Source organism: Saccopteryx leptura, chromosome 5, assembly GCF_036850995.1.
Source record: "Saccopteryx leptura isolate mSacLep1 chromosome 5, mSacLep1_pri_phased_curated, whole genome shotgun sequence".
Lineage (NCBI taxonomy): Eukaryota > Metazoa > Chordata > Mammalia > Chiroptera > Emballonuridae > Saccopteryx > Saccopteryx leptura.
Genome location: NC_089507.1, coordinates 88,400,352 through 88,419,181, shown reverse-complemented (window position 1 = coordinate 88,419,181; position 18,830 = coordinate 88,400,352). Strand labels below are relative to the sequence as shown.

The 18,830-nt window shown below is 40.0% G+C and overlaps 1 protein-coding gene across 2 annotated transcripts in view; it reads left to right on the top strand.

Annotated features, from left to right (window-relative positions):
• PPA2 (inorganic pyrophosphatase 2) overlaps positions 1–18,830 on the top strand; it is a 124,028-nt gene that overhangs the window by 57,731 nt on the left and 47,467 nt on the right. For both annotated transcript variants that reach the window (XM_066384635.1, XM_066384634.1), the window contains one exon: positions 6,190–6,276. In XM_066384635.1, the coding sequence (XP_066240732.1) occupies positions 6,190–6,276 (87 nt within the window). The remainder of the gene's footprint in view (positions 1–6,189; positions 6,277–18,830) is intronic.

Sequence of the window (18,830 nt, the reverse complement as noted above, 5' to 3'; positions counted from 1 at the left end):
TGGGTAGTGATCACATTATTGTTACTATTGGTACTTTTACATATGTATTATTATACACTCTTTTCTCTAAAGAGGTTGATAGCCTCATGGGGGTGACTGACAGCTAAACCAGTGGTTGCAGTAGATGCATAATAGTTGCTACTAACTCATCTACTAATTCTGAGCTTTTGTAATTTATCTATTTAAAGTCCTGATGAATGTTAGTATTTTTATGTATATGTTTGAAGTTTCAAGATGTTCTTATCAGTCCGTTAGGTACAGCAGTTCCTATTTAAATTACAACAAAATTGGACTGCAGCAGTCTCTTAATGCACCCTATTCACTGTTGCCTACCAAAATTTCACACTTTACACAGCATCCAAAATGACATTTATTTTTTTTTACAGGGACAGAGAGAGAGTCAGAGAGAGGGACAGACAGACAGGAACGGAGAGAGATGAGAAGCATCAATCATTATTTTTCGTTGCGACACCTTAGTTGTTCATTAATTGCTCCCCCATATGTGCCTTGACCACAGGCCTTCAGCAGACCGAGCAACCCCTTGCTCGAGCCAGTGACCTTGGGTCCAAGCTGGCGAGCTTTTTGCTCAAGCTAGATGAGCCCACGCTCAAACCGGCAACCTCGGGGTCCCGAACCTGGGTCCCCCACATTCCAGTCCGATGCTCTATCCACTGCGCCACCGCCTGGTCAGGCCAAAATGACATTTTAGAGACAAATTTGCTAATGTTTGCTTATATGAGAACTTTTCAATGGTTTCCTATTGCTAAAAGGATAAACTAGAACATTCTTAACATTCTCAACCCTGGATAATCTAGCCTCTCACATTTAGCATTTTGGCTTCTTCAATCTCATTTGCTTCTCCAGCCTCCTTTTGCAATCTCTGTCCTTCCTCACTCCCATTCCACCACTATGACTTCAGTTTCTCATTTCCCCTGTCATTTCCACACCAAGTCTTCTCAGAGCTGTTCATTCATTCAGTGCATAGTTTCTGAGTGCCTGATATTTGCCAGGCAATGTTGTAAGTAATGGAGGTAAATTAGTGTTAAAAGTGACAAAAATTCCCTGAGACTTTTACCCTGGGAAAAGACAAACAAAAGAATAATTAGTAAAATATATACTACATCAGATGGTGGTGTGTTGGAGAAAAATAAGTAGGAAATGGGGCTAGGGATTGTTGCAGTTAAGGTAGAGAGAAGGCCTCAGTGAGAAGGAGCTATTTGAGTGAAGAATTAAAGGAAGTGAGGAAACAAGTAGTGTGGACAGCTAGGGAAATTCAGCAAGAAATTGCAAGTATAAAGGTCCTGGGGTAGAAGTAGGCCTAGTTTGAGAAACAGAAAGGAAGCCAGTGTGGCTGGAATGGAAGTGGGAAGAGGAAATAGACCTATATTCTCTTTCTCCCCCCCCCCCTTTTTTTTAACAGGTGCTTTTATTTTTTATTGAAGTACATTGGTTAACAACATAATAAAAGTTTTAGATGTGCAACATTATAATTCAGTATCTCTGTGCACTATAGTGTGCTAACTGCTGAAAGTCTAGTTTTCATCTTTTATCTTGTATTTGACCTCTTTTACTCATTTTACGCTTTATCTACCTCTCTTTCCATCTGGTAATTACAAGGAGGTATCATCCCTGTTTAGAATGGCTATTATCAAAATGACAAGAAAAAAATGCTGGAGAGGGTATGGAGAAAAGGGAACTTTCATACACTGTTGGTTGGAGTATAAATTGGTACAGCCACTATAGAAAACATTATAGAGGATCCTTAAAAAGTTAAGACTAAAACTGCCTTTATGATCCAGTCATTCCTCCTTTGGGTATTTATCTCAAGAATATAAAAATACTTATTTGAAAAGATACCTATGCCCCAGTGTTCTTTGCAATGTTATTTACAGTAGCCAAGATACAGAAGGTACCTAAGTGTGCATTGATGGACAAATGGATAAAAGTCATATGTTTATATAACACACACACACATACACATGCATGCATATACACACACAGTTGCATACTAGCCACAAAAAATGAAATATTGCCATTTGCAACATCTTAAAATGAAATACCTCATATGGAAAAGGACAAAAACTATGATTTTACTTATGTGGAATATAATACTCAAAAGAAATAAACAAGCAAAACCAAACTCTGCTTTTTTTAACCGGAGATCTTTACTATCTTTTTATTTATTTATTTATTTATTTATTCATTTTAGAGAGGAGAGAGAGGGAGAGAGAGAGACAGAGAGGAGAGAGAGACAGAGAGGAGAGAGAGACAGGGGGGAGGAGCTGGAAGCATCAACTCCCATATGTGCCTTGACCAGGCAAGCCCAGGGTTTTGAACCGGCGACCTCAGCATTTCCAGGTTGACGCTTTATCCACTGCGCCACCACAGGTCAGGCCGATCTTTACTATCTTTTTAAACCCAAACCAATCTTGGAGAGAGAGAGAGAGAGAGAGAGAGAGAGAGAGAGAGAGTGTGTGTGTGTGTGTGTGTGTGTGTGTGTGAATGTGTATGGGTTATTTTTAGCACATAAATACACTACCAACTGCATAGAAGTTATTTACCAAAAATGTCTACATTGATTAATGTTTATAAAAAGTAGAAATTAGGCCAGTTGTTTATGGGAAAGGATGATTTGCTTCATTGTCTACATTATGACCAAGGGAGCCTGTTAAAATGGGAGCCAGCCCCTGGTCGCATTCATATTTTCGCTCCCATCTCTGACTTCTCACGATTCCTCTGACACTCCAGCCCTGCATGTTCGCTCTGTCCTCAAGCAAGGACCCTCTTTCTCAGGTGTGCACATGGCCTCTTCCTCACATGTTAGCTCAGGAGTCTCGGTCTTCATGATGTCTGCTCTGAACATCCTTTGCAATTTTAACCCTGTTTCTTTTATTCCCATTCTGACTTCTAGCCTTTATTTTACAAATTTTTCCATAACACCGACCAATTTCTAACATGCTATATGGTTTAGTTATTTATGTTTATTGTTAATTCTTCCAGCTAGAATGTAGACTTCACAAGCGCAAGGATTCTGTTTTGTTCCCTGGCACAGAGTAGGTAATCAATAAATATTTGTGGAGTGAATAAATTAATGAATGCATTATGTGAGATGCATTTGATGTTTCATTTGTGTGGCTTTTTGCTCTTCTCTTAGGATTTCTCTTGTAACAGCATGAATTTGTTCAGAGCAGTTACCAAGCCAACCATGCTTGCAAGAACATTTAGGAAGCAGAGTACTGTTGAAGTAGCTATCTCTCCACTTAGCTCATGATTCATCAGTGCACCATCATTGTTTCAGACTTTAAGCTGTCTAGATAGACCTTAATAACTTCTCATACAGTGGCAATAATATCTTCCTCAGAATTTGAGTTTGGCCTAGGTTGGCCCAGGCAAAAATCATCTTTGTTTTCCCCCAATCTTTCTAAGTGAATATTTAGAAGACCTATCTAGATACTGTTAAAGCATTTAGAATCACTAAGTTCAAGATTTCTTCAGTGTTAACGTAATATTACTGTGTTAATTATTTTGAACTTTATTATAAATTTGATTCCTTGACCCCAAGTATCATTTAGTACCACTTAGTAGCTTTATAATCTTGGACCAGTGACTAAATCTTCCTTGGTCTGGTCACCTACCCTACCACCTACCCCTACCCCTACCCTATCAGACCACCTACCCTACCCCTCTCCTGCAAGGTTATTGTGAATATTGAATGAGGTGATCAAAGCCAAGTGTTTAGCCCCCAGAATAAATTCTCAGTCATATCTCAGTGATGATGGCAGTGTTGCTAACTTATATTAGCTGTTAGTAACTGTGGGGATCTTACTTCCTTTGACTTAGTAACAGGAATTCTGATTAATCATGAAGTAGTTTTCAAGAAGCACCTATGGACATCTCTGTACAGGTGACTGGTGTTTTAAAGAGACCTAAGAAACAGAGCACAGTGATTACAAGCATATTGGTTAATATTTATAGATTGTAAGGTAATGTTCTTAAACACCTGCATGAGAATGAGTAAGATTTATTTTAGGCTTGATCAGTAATCTGTGAGCACTGATTTATTTGTTTTTATAGCTTCATAGTCATCCTTTGTATGATTTTTAACATTATTTATATTCCTATTGATAGGTTATTTTAAATTTTTTAATGCTTTTCTTAGTTCCATTCTAAAATTTTTCTATATACATAGTACATACAGGTATATACTCCTAAGTCTATACCTGTGCATCAGATTGCTAAATTCTGAGTTATACACCTATTTTACTTTACTAGGTATTCCTAAATTGTTTGCAAGAGATGTTGTAACAATATATACGTCTACTTGCTTTAGGAAGGAGGAACTTCTCAGATATTTTTGGATTCTGCTTCTAGGTTTTCTGATTCCAGTTATACCTCAATCTCACCTTGCTTTCTCTAACACGTTAAGATTAATTTTATAGCATTACCATTTATTAACATGACATTCTTCATGGTATTGACTATGTCTTCTTTATCTCTGTTCCTAACACTTGGCCCATTAAATATTTGGCACTCGGTAAATATTTACCACGTGAATGGATGCCTGATGATAGGTATTAGAAACCAAGAAGCAGTAAGGAGAACAGTAGGAAAGAAGACAACCTCCAAAGGAAAATATACTGAGTGGATTCTGAGAGTAAGAGAAAATATCTAAAAGAAGAGACCATGAAAGAGAATAAGGTTATATCTGAAAATAATTGCCATTCAATTGCTATTGTTATCAAAATTTGGTCATTATGACATAATGGTTAGTAGTATAGTTCTGATCCCTTTGCCACCATTCAGAAACTGTGAGCTTGGGCAAGATAAACTGTTTTAGTTTACTTATCTGTAAAATGAGCTTAATGGTACATTGTTCATAAGTGAGTGTGTATATAACTGTTTATATATCACTTAGAAAGTGTCTCTCACCTAGAACCAGTATATAAAATTAACAATTATGTTCATTCTTCTTATATTTTATTAGTATTTGGGGTAATGAAATATTAGATTTGGTTTACTGGCTTTTTTTGAGGAGGGTTGGTTTGAGTGGATCATTTTATTCCTGAATATGCCATAATTAGGACTAGAAGGAAAATACAGGGTGAGGCAAAAGTAAGTAGGTTTACAATTGTTCTTATGGAAGACAATGCAATAATTAATAAATAGTAATACAAGAATAAACTGTTTTCTTTACTCACAGCTGTAAACCTACTTTTGCTCCACCCTGTATTGGACTTTATCAAGAGTTTAGCTATAAATAAGAGTCTGTCTTTAATTATTTATATAAAATTAGAGGAACCAAGCTTAGATAATCTGAAATCCTAGATGACAATCTTGAGATGATACAGTCTCTGCAAATCTTATTTCTGCAAAACATAAATCTGAGGTAAATAATTTTAGGAAATGTCTGCAGTTCCATTTAGTATCCGGTAATTATGAAGCTTTTGGGAAGGACAGTATCTAGGGGATATTTTAGCTGGATAACAAATTTCTGTTATACTACCTATTCCTTTATAAAAGTGCCTCTACTTATATTTTGTAGCCAACAGGGTATAATCTTTTCATTAAACTAAAGAGTTGACATCTTCATGTTTTTGTCAAAGTCTTGAGATTTGATGGAAATGGTAGAGGATTTTTTAAGTGGAATGATATGAGACAAAAATAGATCTTTATTTTCTTTGGTAGTCATTATGTTGTTCTTTAGTTTATGAAGGAAAAACAAGTTTCTTTTAGTAGAAGCCATTTAAAGAATAGGCAGTTTATTTTCAAACCCAGAAAGGCAGGTCCAGTGCTGTTACCTTGTCAAAGGAAGCAGTGAGTGGTGGAAGCAGCAGCTAGGCAGTCGGCGGAAACAAGGGCATTGACGGTGGGAACATCCCCCCGGGAGCTCTTAGTGTGACCATGAATTGAGACACTGACTAAATTCAGCAGAAGAGTATCCTTGGAAATGCCACCTACTTTCAGATGAAATTATACAAAAGGAGAGATGGGAGGAAATACTATAAATATGCTTCCATTATTATTATGCTTAAAGATGTACTGGCATGTTAGAATTGACCATATGTGATTTCTGAGAATATTTTCCCATGGATTATGGCTACTTATAAAATTTCATGATTGTGTGGAAAGATGAAAATACATTATAGTGAATATTAACTTATATTTCTGTCCCCCTCCATTTTTTTTTAGACTTGGGAAGATCCCCATCAAAAAGATAAGAACACAGACTGCTGTGGAGATAATGATCCTATTGATGTTTGTGAAATAGGCTCAAAGGTTTGTTTTATAGACTGTGTTATTCTAAGGTGTTCTAGTTTATTCATGCCATAAAAAAATTTCAGTTCTCTTTGGAAGGCACCAGTTCTTCAACACTTCAAAGTTCTAGCCTGTAGATACCTCTGGTATCAGTCCCTTTTTGTATTTTCACTTCCTTCTTTTAAACTGGTGTTGGTGAAAATGGTGAGTAAAGCTAGCTTGTCACCTATTTTTATAACTAACACAGCTCCACTCATTCACTTACGTACTGTCTGAGGAGCAGTAGCTCAGACCATGCAGCCTGCGAAGTCTGAAGTATTTACTGCCTGAGCTTTTACAGAATAGTTTTTCTGAATCCTGTCTTCAGCTTCTTTGCCCATTATCCAGGCAGGAAATTCAAAATTGATGAAAGCCAATGGTAGAGTGTGTGTGTGTGTGTGTGTGTGTGTGTGTGTGTGTGTGTGTGTGTGTGTTTCCAGGTTGCCAAGCGCTACTCTGGAAAGCAAAACCTACAGTTGCATAGGTTGCTGCTGTGAGTCTTTGGTCAATTCTTTTTTCTATTGCCTACTGCATTTATTGCTAATGTTTGCTATTTTCTATTGACTTTCAACTCCTTGCACTTTGTTCTCTCTCCCAGGAGAATATCTTGTCTTTAATTTTGCTGAACTCAGAGAAACCAACAGATGAGAACTCCCTTATCTCTCCCCTTCAGACTGCCAAACTGCGTGTACCTGCGAAGATTATTTCTCCCCTTCCTGCTCTTACTGGGAGAGTTGTCCTTTTTTTGTCCAAGACCAGTGCTTCCACCTGTGCTATAGATCCTGTGCCCTCCTGGCTTTGACTGACTGTTTTCCTGAATTTATTCTGCCCAGTATTTATTACATCTCTTTCTTTGTCTTCCTTCCATATATCTCTTTTCTTCTGCCCTTTCACAAGAAGGCTTATAAATAGACTTTCCCACTTAATCTTCAGCCTATTTCAAAATTGTTTTCATCCTGCCATTTCAATGAAACTGCTCTAAGGTCCCTGGCAACTTTTTTTTTAGCCAAATCCATCAGGCCTGTTTTATAGATTTTTGTCAACATAAGAAATATCCAAACCTGTAAGAATTTTTAAGATTTATTTGAGTCAAACTGGTGACAATTGCCAGGAAACAAAATCTTAATGGATTGAGAAAATGCTCCAGAGAATGGCAATTTTTCAGCTTATTTTTATACTTTACAATCAAAGAATAAGACATAAGGGAGTTACATAAAATTCATTGGTGACAGGGTAGGGAGGTGGGAAAAAGAAAAGCAGGAAAATCTCTTGAGATTAGATGAAAAGTAAACCCACACACTTTTACATTGGTGGGTACCGAATAGTTAGCAGTTAACAATTAACACAATAACAATAGCAGTGAGGAGTTCTGTGGTCTCTGCTCTGGTGAGGTGATTATTCCCTGAGGTGTCTAGAATAAAGGAAATTACTGACATTCCAAAGGTATTTTATCCTGGATGCAAAAAAACAATAGCAGGCGCAGTAAACATAAAGATTTACCTGTTTCAAGGAAGATGCTAGCAAAGGACAAGAGTACCCACCGTGACGCACTTCTAGTTAGGAAGTTTTAATTTCAGGCAGCCTATGTGGTACTTGTAAAAATTTATGGGAGTCCGAAAAGACCAGAATAACAGGCTTTATTGAAAGGAAGAAAGGAACCCTGCCAGGCATTTCTCCAGGGAGAAGGGCACAGAAACAGTCTGAAGCAAAATTTTATAGGGTAGGGGAGAGCTTTGAGCAAGTGTGCGTTGAGTCAGCAGTTCTGGTATGCTCCCTTCTGCACTTTTACGATTTTGGCTTCCTGGAACGCTTCTCCTTGGGGCGGTCGACCAGCTTCCTAGAACTTTTTCTGCTTCAGGGGCGATAGCCCAGTAAGTAAGGGCGGAGTCAGATAGACAAGCAGAGCAGCAAAAGGGCAGTTGGAAGTTCTGGTAAATTCATGTATCTCTCATTTCTCAACTCTGTGGTATGATTAAAGAAAAAAGAGGTGAGGGGAAGAAAAGGGTATGGGGTTCAGGAAGGAAGCTTGTCTCGGACCAGCTATCTTCTGGAGCTACTTCCTGCTGTTATCCCTATTGGGGCCTCCTTCGTGGACCTCTCCCTGGGGCAGTTGGAGTAGGGCTTGTAAAAGCATTTGATTGTAGGTAATCCTGGAGATTTCTCTCATTCAGGCCTGCAGGAACATTGTTTGGAGTAGGGGTGTATTTATAGGGTTCCAGATTTTTCTGTTTTGCGAGGACAGGTTTCAGGGTTGGTGTGTAGGGTTAGGTAGATTTTTCCAATTTTCTGATTGATGAAGGTCTGCATGTGGTTCTCTAAGAAACTAGTGAACAAACGTAAGAGGTGGGGTCCAAAAGTTTAGAAAAATAAATAGGAGAGTGAGTGGACTTAATGAAAGGCAATAGTCAAGACACCCAGTTTGTGTGAAACCACTGATTCCATGTTTACGAATTTGCTGGGCTTCAGAGAGAAAGAAAGTAGGAATAAGACAGGGAAGTGGCCAGTCCCCCTGCCCCTAGACCTACTTCTGTAGAGATTTCTAAAGCAATAAGAAGAGGGATTACCTGTACAGCCTGTTTGGTCTTTAGATCGACAGGTAGTGTACTAGGAACTGGAAGAGGCTCATGGGGTGGGATTAGGTTGATATTTGGGGTGAGATAGATTAGGGTACAGATTTCTGTCTAATTAGTAGGGAGACATATATAGGTGTTATGTCGTTTTTTTACTTTATTAGCAGTGGGAGTTGTCAGGATCACGGTGTGTGACCTGTCCACGTGAAAGTCAGTCCTTGGGTGATGTATTGCTGGAAGCGCCTCTAGGATAGTCCTTGAACAGTTTGCTGAGTAACCTGTAAAACGTGCAAGTATTTAGGGAAAGGATGGTTACATTTCTACACTTTGCAGCTAGAGTTTAAGTCCTTGTGACCACTGCTTCTAGCTGGAATTAGCAGCAGGTCCCAGCCTACAATAGGCATGGGGCATTGAGACAAGAGGTATAAAGGAGATACTATACATTAAATAAAGCAACAAAATCAGACTGTCAATACCCACAGTAGAGATTTTCGAGGGATAAATAAAACTCAGATATTCAGGCAAGGCATAGTAGATGGCCCTTGTGTTTACAAGAAATGAGATCAGTTTATCTGCTACTTGGAAGGCATACTTTAGGCTCGTGAATGATGTCCTTGGGCCTTCAGTGGCAATTTCCAGCACGCTGGGCAAGGTCAAGTCACAGGTAGCTGGAGCAGGGCTAGAAGAGACTGAACCCTCCCTCCATGGAGCAGGGGGTAGCTTACCTTCTTGTGTCCCTTTTCCACAGCACAGAGGTGTCAACTGGTGGGGCCGGGAAGCCTGGTAGGCTTTAGTTCAATGACCTTTCTTTCCACTCTTGAAGCAGGGCCCTGATGGAATTCTATGAAGCCCTTTAGGGCGCTGGAGCCTTTAAAAATGTATGCCAAAAGTTGGTATTTCCTGACTTCTTTTGGGCCTTATTTGCCTTTTCTGTTACTTCCTTGGCCATTATAGACCTTAAAAGCCATGCTAAGAAGATCTCACTGAGGGGCTTGACTAAGAGGGCAAAATTGGGAATTCAGTGTCTAAAGAAGCCTATTAGACTGAGTAAAGAAAGGATTTGATTTCTGGTCGTAGGTGGTTGGAAACTGTGGAGGGTCTGTGTTCTATTTAGGGTGAGATCTCAGGTGGGGGGGGATTAAAGTGATGTCCAGGTAGACTATGGACTAGGAGTGAAGTTGAGCCTTAGCAGAGAAGACATGATATTCCTTTATAGTGAGGAAATTAAGAAGGGTGGAGGTGTATCTCCTTGAAGCAGGCAGGGAGGGGCTGCAGAGGAGTAGGTTATTTACATAATGTAAGAGAGTACTAGTTTTGAGATTGCCTGCTGCTAAATCTTGAGTTAGTGCCTGCCCAGACAGGTATGGGCTGTTTTTGATCCCCTAGGGTAAGACAGTCCATGTAAGTTGCTGAGCTGCATTAGTGTCTGGATCAGCCCAGGTGAATGCAAACAGAAAGTAAGAGGTCTGCAACTCTGAGGTGAGTGGTGTTTGAGGGAATGTGTGACAGTAACTTGTAGAGATTAGGGACTACTAGATGGAGGGGAATTACTGCCTCATTGATTAGGCATAGGGCTTGTACGAGGCGATAAGCCCCTGAAGGTTTTTGAACAGGAAGGATGGGGGTATTGCAGGGAGAATCCTTGGGGATGAGTAAGCCTGGTTTAAGAGGTGGGTAATTATTGGTTTAAGGCCTTAGAAACAGACACAGTTACACATTAAACAAAAATTTTACATACAAATTATGAATTAAGGAATTTAAATGAGCGCGTTTACTTGTTTCAATTCAAATTATACTAGAGATATTTTCTGACAGAGACAAGACAGATTACTCACTCACACAGCTCAATAGACAACTCTGCTTTAAGCTTTTCGAGATGGCAGGGAGTTGTCAGCATAGAGGGGAGGAAGAGAGAAAGCAGACGGACAATGAGCAGCTGGGTGGAAAGAAGGAGGGTCAGAATCCATAGGAGGAGGAGGTTAAAGTGTTGTTGGTGGTGCCATGTGGTCAGAGGAGTTAAAAGATTTAGAGCTCTGAGGAGAGGGGAGAGGACGAGGGGTAGTGGAAGGCATAGTCAGTCTCTGAGGAGGGGGGAGGATGGGTTGAAGAAGACAAAGAGACAGAGCCGCCCATCTGTAAGGAGGGAGGAGGGGTTTAAGAACACAGTGGAGAAGGGAGGGGCCCCTGGCCAGCAGGGGAGGAGAAAGAGAGAGTCTGGTATTTGCAAGTGAATGAGAAACAGAATCCTGCAAAGGGAAGGGGCTTTCTGGAGGGAAGAGACTCAAGTGAAAGAGATTTGCAGAGGGACCAGAGAGGGGTCCCGAGAGAGGGGTGCTCCCGGGGTTCAGGCAGGAGGTGGAGAGAGTTGGGAGTCTGCGGAGAAGGAAAGATTAAGAGCGGAGGTTTTAGATGAGGTTTCTCTGGCCAAAAATGGCCTGTGTGTAGAACAAGCAGCACAGAAATTAAGGACAGGAGAGAAGAGAGAAGAAAGCCTGCACGTAAGGAATTTCTGATGCCCTCCCTGTCCGGTGGCAGAAATTGTCAAGATCTCTTAGGATATTGTAATCAAATATCCCGTTTTCAGGCCAATGGGAGTCATTGTCTAATTTGTATTGGGGCCACCTCGTGTTACAGAAGAAAATGAGTTTTTTTGGCTTAAGGTCAGAGAGGCCCAACTTAGTGAGGTTTTTTATGAGACATCCTAGAGGGGTCTGGTCAGAAGGCTTAGACTCTGAAGAGCCCATAGTGGAGACTGGTGAACAAGAGGGGGCGTCCCTGACTTTTGTCACTGTCCCAAGAGGAGAAAATCTCCATTTGGGGGAGTCGTCCCTGATAGAGGTTGTCTCCACCTCTCAGGGAGCTCCAAGAGAGAGAGAGAGAGAGGAGAGGTTTGGCTAGGCGCCTAGTCTTTCCATGCAGTCTACTGAGACTGCAAGTCAAACCCCTTAAAAGCTGAGGCATGTCAGAGAAAACCATCCAACCAGAGAAAATTTTATGGAAAAGAGAAGCCAACCGGGGAAGGGGAAGGGAGAAACTCCTTACCTTCTGGTTTAGCAGGAGTTCAGGACAGGGTTAGACTGCCGGCCAATCAATCTACAATTGCTTGCTTGTCCAGGCTTTGTTTGGACAGCAAAGAGGGATTGTCCAGGCAGTTAGTACCCTGTCCCGGGTTTCGGCACCATATGTAAGAATCCATGGGAGTCCGAAAAGACCAGAATAACAGGCTTTATTGAAAGGAAGAAAGAAACCCTGCCAGGCACTTCTCCAGGGAGAAGGGCACCGAAACAGACTTTGAGGCAAAATTTTATAGGGTAGGTAAAGCCTTGAGCAAGTGTGCACTGAGTCAGCAGTTCTGGTATTCTCCCTTCTGCACTTTTACGATTTCGGCTTCCTGGAACGCTTCTCCTTGGGGTGGTTGACCAGCTTCCTAGAACTTTTCTGCTTCAGGGGCAATAGTCCAGTAAGTAAGGGTGGGATCAGATAGACAAGCAGAGCAGCAAAAGGGCAGTTGGAAGTTCTGGTAAATTCATGTATCTATCAGTACTTTAAGTCTCTGGGTTTGTAAGGCCCAATATGCAGGTCACACCTGAGCTTGTTAGGTTTAATACGTGGCCCCTTTTTCATCCACATGTCTAACTTGAATTTATCATTTTATACTATTAACTTTTTCTTTCTTCCTGAGACTGTCTCCTCACTTGACTTTGATGATGTTATAATGTCTTGGAAAATATCAAATCCTGGTTCCTTCTTGGTTTCTTTTGCAAGCCCCTTTCCTTCTGCCTATTCCTTAAGGAGAGGTTAGCTTGCGAGTTGTGCCCTTGTCCAGCTTCTTTCCCTCCTTTAAGAACTCCCTTGGTAATCCAGTCCCAAGCACTCCTACTTCTGTACTCAAATATATCTCCAACTCAGACCTGTAGACTCAACTGCCTTCTCTACTTGGTTGTCTTCTACGCATCTCAAACTCATGTGTCCAAATCTGAGTTCACGTTCTTCTATCTCCTCAGTTATTTTCAGTCCCAGATCTTCATCTAATTAATCATAAAATATTGATTCTATATTCTAAATATCCTCTAAATCTATTTTTTATTGTCACTGCAGCTAGCTTTGTCTTGTCACCTACTTTATCTCACTTAAATTATTCCTGCTACGGACCAGTTTCCTTTCTGAGTCTTATTTTCCTAACTGTCATACTGTCTCTTATTCTAGACTTGACCTGTTTCTCTCTCTTTCTCCTTCTCTTTCTTTTTAATTTTTATTTTTTGAGAGACGGACAGGAAGGGAGAGAGATGAAAAGCATCAACTCGTAGTTGTATCACTTTAGTTGTTCATTGATTGCTTCTCATATGTGCCTTTAGTGGGGGGCTACAGCTGAGCCAGTGACCCCTTGCTCAAGCCAGCAACCTTGAGCTTAAAGCCAGTTACCATAAGGTCATGCCTATGATCCCAGGCTTAAGCTGATGAGCCTGCACTCAAGCTGGGTCCTCAGGGTTTTGAACCTGGGCTCTCAGCGTCTCCTAGGTCAGTCAATGCTCTAGCCACTGTACCACCATCTGGGCAGGCTGCTTTTCTCTTTTTAGTACCTGACACTTGCTGCTTTTCTTTTCTTTCTTTTTTTTTTTGGGGGGGGGAGCTTCTCTCAGCACTCATTGGCTCACCACTCTCCAGCTGTGCTGATCTTCCAGTCCCTACAATGCACTTGCTCTTCCTTGTGTTGCACCTACTCTCCCTCACTCCAGGCCTCTGCACAAGCTGTTCCCTCTGTGTAGAGTGGCACCTTCTTCCTTCTTTTTTTTTTTTTTTTTCTGAAGCCGGAAACGGGGAGAGACAGTCAGACAGACTCCCGCATGCGCCCGACCGGGATCCACCCGGCACGCCCACTCACTGGGCGACGCTCTGCCCCTCCGTGGCGTCGCTCTATCGCGACCCAGAGCCACTCTAGCGCCTGGGGCAGAGGCCAAGGAGCCATCCCCAGCGCCTGGGCCATCTTTGCTCCAATGGAGCCTTGGCTGTGGGAGGGGAAGAGAGAGACAGAGAGGAAGGAGGGGGTGGGGGGTGGAGAAGCAAATGGGCGCTTCTCCTATGTGCCCTGGCCGGGAATCGAACCCGGGTCCCCCGCACGCCAGGCCAAAGCTCTACCGCTGAGCCAACCGGCCAGGGCCACCTTCTTCCTTCTTAATGTTGTTACTTCCCCAGTTTTTTTTGGTTCTCTTCACTTCCTCCTGCTTATTTTTCAGATTTCAGCTAAAATATTACTTCCCCTTGGAAGTCTTTCTTCGAGCGCCACCCTCACTTCAGTGATAATACTTGCTCTTTCTTATGTGCTTCCTTAGTACAGACTGGCCTACTGCAGGCTTCGTCGTCCCCTGTGTGAGATGAGGGTTAGCTCTCTGTAGAACTTACCACTGCAGTGTGTATGTAACTCAATGCCTGGTACATAGCAGATGCTTAAGTTAAGAAATGCCACATTAAATTATTACTTGAGTCATATAGTCTCTAGTTAAGATTAAGTCAATTATTTCTTCTAGCACATGTTAGCAATTTTAGGATTCTGGATTATTGTTTTGGAAACAGTTTCCTCTGATTCTTTTTTTTTTTTTTTTTACAGGGACAGAGAGAGAGTCAGAGAGAGGGATAATAGGGACAGACAGGAACGGAGAGAGATGAGAAGCATCAATCATCAGTTTTTTGTTGCGACACCTTAGTTGATCATTGATTGCTTTCTCATATGTGCCTTGACTGCTGGCCTTCAGCAGACCAAGTGACCCCTTGCTCGAGCCAGCGACCTTGGGCTCAAGCTGGTGAGCTTTTGCTCAAACCAGATGAGCCTGCGCTCAAGCTGGCGACCTTGGGGTCTCGAACCTGGGTCCTCCGCGTCCCAGTCTGATGCTCTGTCCACTGCGCCACTGCCTGGTCAGGCTCCTCTGATTCTTTGTCACTTTATTTACCTTAATTACTTTGTTACTTTTTTTCTCTTCTTCCTCATTCTTTTTTATTCCTCCTTCTCTCTTTCCTGCTCTTCATCCTCCTCTTAGATTTTCTCATCTTTTGCTGCTGCTTCTATTCTTTCAGTTTTTTTCTTCCTTCTGCTCTTCTCCCCATCCTTGACCTCCCCTCTTCCTTCTCCCTTTCTCTTACTCCTTTCTTCAGGGGAGACTCCCATCCAGCTTCTATTTCTGGCTTTAACCGAAAATAGGGACACACAGGGGCTGCAGTTCGTGAGTGTGACACTATTTCCTGTATCTCTCCAGCGGAAATGGAGCAGATTGTTAGCTTTCTTCCAAATGTAAGCTGTAGTTTAGGAATTTATTTTTCAGATGTTTTCTACCCAGAGGGATAGTAAAAAGTGTGTCTAAAATGAATAAATTAGAAGGAAGGAAGAATATAAAGATTTTAATGAGTACCTCCTGTGTTTCCGACCCTATGTTATGTATTTTAGTCACTGTCACATGTCTTTTTTCATGATAAGAATCACTAAATTAAATAACATTACCTTGATGGAGAGGTTTATTTATTAGAAAATTCTAATCCTGTGGGCAATCCCTGGTATCATTCAGTTCATATTAAGAGCAAATTATTGTTAATTTAAATTCTTATGCTAATAGTGTGAGTGAAAAGATTAAATAGAAATATCTTATTTTTACTTAAAGTTTTTTAATTTTATGTAAAATTTTTTTAGTAAGCATGTAATTAATGAGATTGGTAGCTTGAAGAACTCATATTAAAATATATATACCCAGTAAGTTTATTTGACTTGGTAACACTAATTTGTAATTATTGACAAAACAAAGGAATCATTCTTAAGAAAATTTGATATAGAGGTTTTTAAATAAACCTGTCAAAGTTGCTAAATATGCAGAATAAATTTAAAGGTTTCAGATATAAGTGATTTTTTAATAAGGTGTAATCTTGGAAATATACTTTTATATTTTATGTAGAAAGCTTGGTACATTATTATGAAAAACATTGACTCATTGTTATTTTTGTGAACATGTAATATTGATTATAAATGGTCAACTTAATATACTTCTGGTTTAATGTTGATCATATAATGTAAGAGATAGGAGAAAATCCTGTTGACCAAGAGAAGGAAAGACACTCTAAAATGATGAAATAGTAAGTAATATAAAAGAAAAAATGAATTTCTAGGTGCTGTATAGGTGCCAGTCAATAAATTATTGATAGTTTATTTTCAAATTTACTATTTTGTAGGTCTGGCAACTATTTAAATTCAATAATCACTAATTTTTTTTTCAGATTTCTTATTTTTACCTATTTTTATTTTTGTTTGACCCAAATTCCTTGTTTGTTAGGTGTTTTTATTCAACTGTATTTATTTTTCCAAGAAATATGGGAAAACAAAATCCAACATCAACCTTTCCTCACAATCCATCTATCCCAATGAGTCATATTGTTTTTATCTGTTTACTTCCTCTTCAGATAAATATTAAACAATTTGATTTTGTTGGGAATTTTTTCCAGTTTATTTTCTTTTATACAGTTCATATAGTCAAAGGTTTTCTTGAATATAGCTTTTACTCTTTAATTTCTTTAGGGAGAACTGGATATGGTAGGCAGAATTCCTAAAATGGCCCTTCAAAGATGTTTGACCTGATTTCTGGAGTACGTGACTATGTCACTTCCTTAACTATATTATTTTATATAGCACAGTTTACTTTAAAGTGGGAAGGTTATCCTGGCTGTCCCGTGCTGGGCCAGTAATTAATTACATGAGCCCTTAAAAGGAAGGAGCTTTCTCGGCCCATTGGAGAAGAGTGTGAGAAATAGTGATACCATTGTGTTTGAAGATGGAGGAAGGGAGGCATATGAATAATGAAGTTCGCTTCTAGTTGCAGAGAGCAGTCCTTGCTTGATATCTAACAAGTCAACGGGGGCCTCAGACAATACAGCAACCTCAGAGAACTGAATTTAAGTGTATTCTTCCTTTGACCTTTCAGCTTAAAGCCCAGCCTGGAAAGCAATTAATGAACAGCTAAGGTGCCGCAACAAAGAGTTGATGCTTCTCATCTCTCTCCCTTCCTGTCTGTCTGTCCCACCACCCTCAAAAAAAAAAAAAAATTGCCCAGCCTGGCCAACCCCTTGATTTTGGCCTTGTCAGGCAGTAAGCAGAGATGAGCCATGCTGTGCCTAGATTCCTGACCCATAGAAACTGAGATAATAAATGTACACTATTTTAAACCTTTAGGTTTATAATAATTTGTTACACTGCAACAGAAACCTAATAGACATGATAACAGGCCTTAAACATGGTTTTCTGATATTAACTGGGTCCATTTGAAGTTTTACCCCATTTTTCAAATTCTGAATCAGCATAGAATTTCTTTTGTAGGCCACTTAACACTGCAGTTGACAAGTGTGAGCTAAGTACCTGTAGAACCCAGAGAGGAAATGCTGATACTCTAAAAGTCCTCTTCTGTTCTAGTTCATGTGTCTGTTGTTTCCTTTGCTCTTTACTTCAAGGAATAAGTGAAATGATTTACACTTTAGTATTGAAAACCAAGTCTTAAAATATTGAGTGAAGTACCATAATTTGCCTCAGGTCACCTTATGGAATGGTGGAGGAAGAATTCACCCCCACATATTTGTGACTTAAATCTTCTCTTTTGAAATAATCTTTCCATAATAACTGTTAAAAGCTGATAGTGACATTACCCTGATTCTCCCTAAAACCTTTAAGACATGCCCATGTTCTTATTTCAGAATCTCAGCTCATTTTTCAAACACAAGGAGTTAACTGATTCCCAATGGTTTAGTAACAAAATCTGCTCTGTACGTTAGTTTTCTTGGAAGGGTGGACTGAGAGTTTTATAATGGAGCTGGAAAGAGGTTTCATGTTGTAGCCCGATCACTTTATTCCTTTAGTTACAGACCTAAAATGTCATTTAGTAATTATGAAGTAAGTTCTTAACCACTTAATAAAAAAATTTTGTTGTTGTTGGGACTATGCTCTTTTCTTTTGTCCTTGGATATGCAAGTGTCCTTAAATTATCTGTAAGAAACATGGTAGTAATAAGCCTTCATAATACCACATTGTAAATGGGCTAAGGAAAAGGAGCAGAGCCCTGGAAGTTGATAATAGACTGAAAACCACAGATATACACATTTTTAAGGTCAAGTTCCTCAAAGGTTTATGTATCATTCATTTGGTGTCTAAAAAGTTTTATGTTTGCCATAAATTTGTTGAATTGATTTAGAATGAATTGAATTGTGCGTGGTGGGTAGGGAGGAGTTATAAGAATTTACTATTCGTTCCTAAGCATTTTTTCCAGAATTTTTGGTTTGGCTAAGAGAGTTCCCTTTTCACTTTGTAAAGGCACTACAACAAGGCAGTGGTTTTTCTAATCTCTTTCTGTTGCTTATGAGATAAAAGAGCATGTATCATTCTGATGAAGTTTGATAATCCCCAGACATCCTTCCTGCCTTGCCCTTGTAGCCATAAGTCTCAAAGCTTCTCTTGCTGTTATGCCTGAAGTTTCAAAGTAAATTAATTGTTGTGAATAAAAATAAAACGAGTTAGGATGTGCTTTTTTAAAATTATATGTTTCCCAAGAACTCTGAAAAACATGCCTGCCACCAGACTGTACTGTAGAGCTCCTTAGCTTTGGCACTATTGGCATTATGGCATAATAGTCCCTTCTAGCAGACTTCTTTGCAGCATCCCTGGCCTCTAGGTACTAGTAATCTCTCCCCAGTTTGACAACCAAAAATATCTCCAGGGATTGCCAGCTGTCTTCAAAATTGCCTATTGTTGAGAAAGTGATCTAGTTTATTACTGCATTAAGCAATGTAGCCAGCTTTTTCATTGGTAGGTGTGGGATATGGTAACTTCAGACAGTTCTGTTTTGTAAAGACTGTCCTGGCATGAGAGGTGTAGGTCTCTCAGCAAGACTGCAAACCTTTGAGAACGGGGATCCTTTCTTTTTATATACATAGTGTCTGACATGGTGC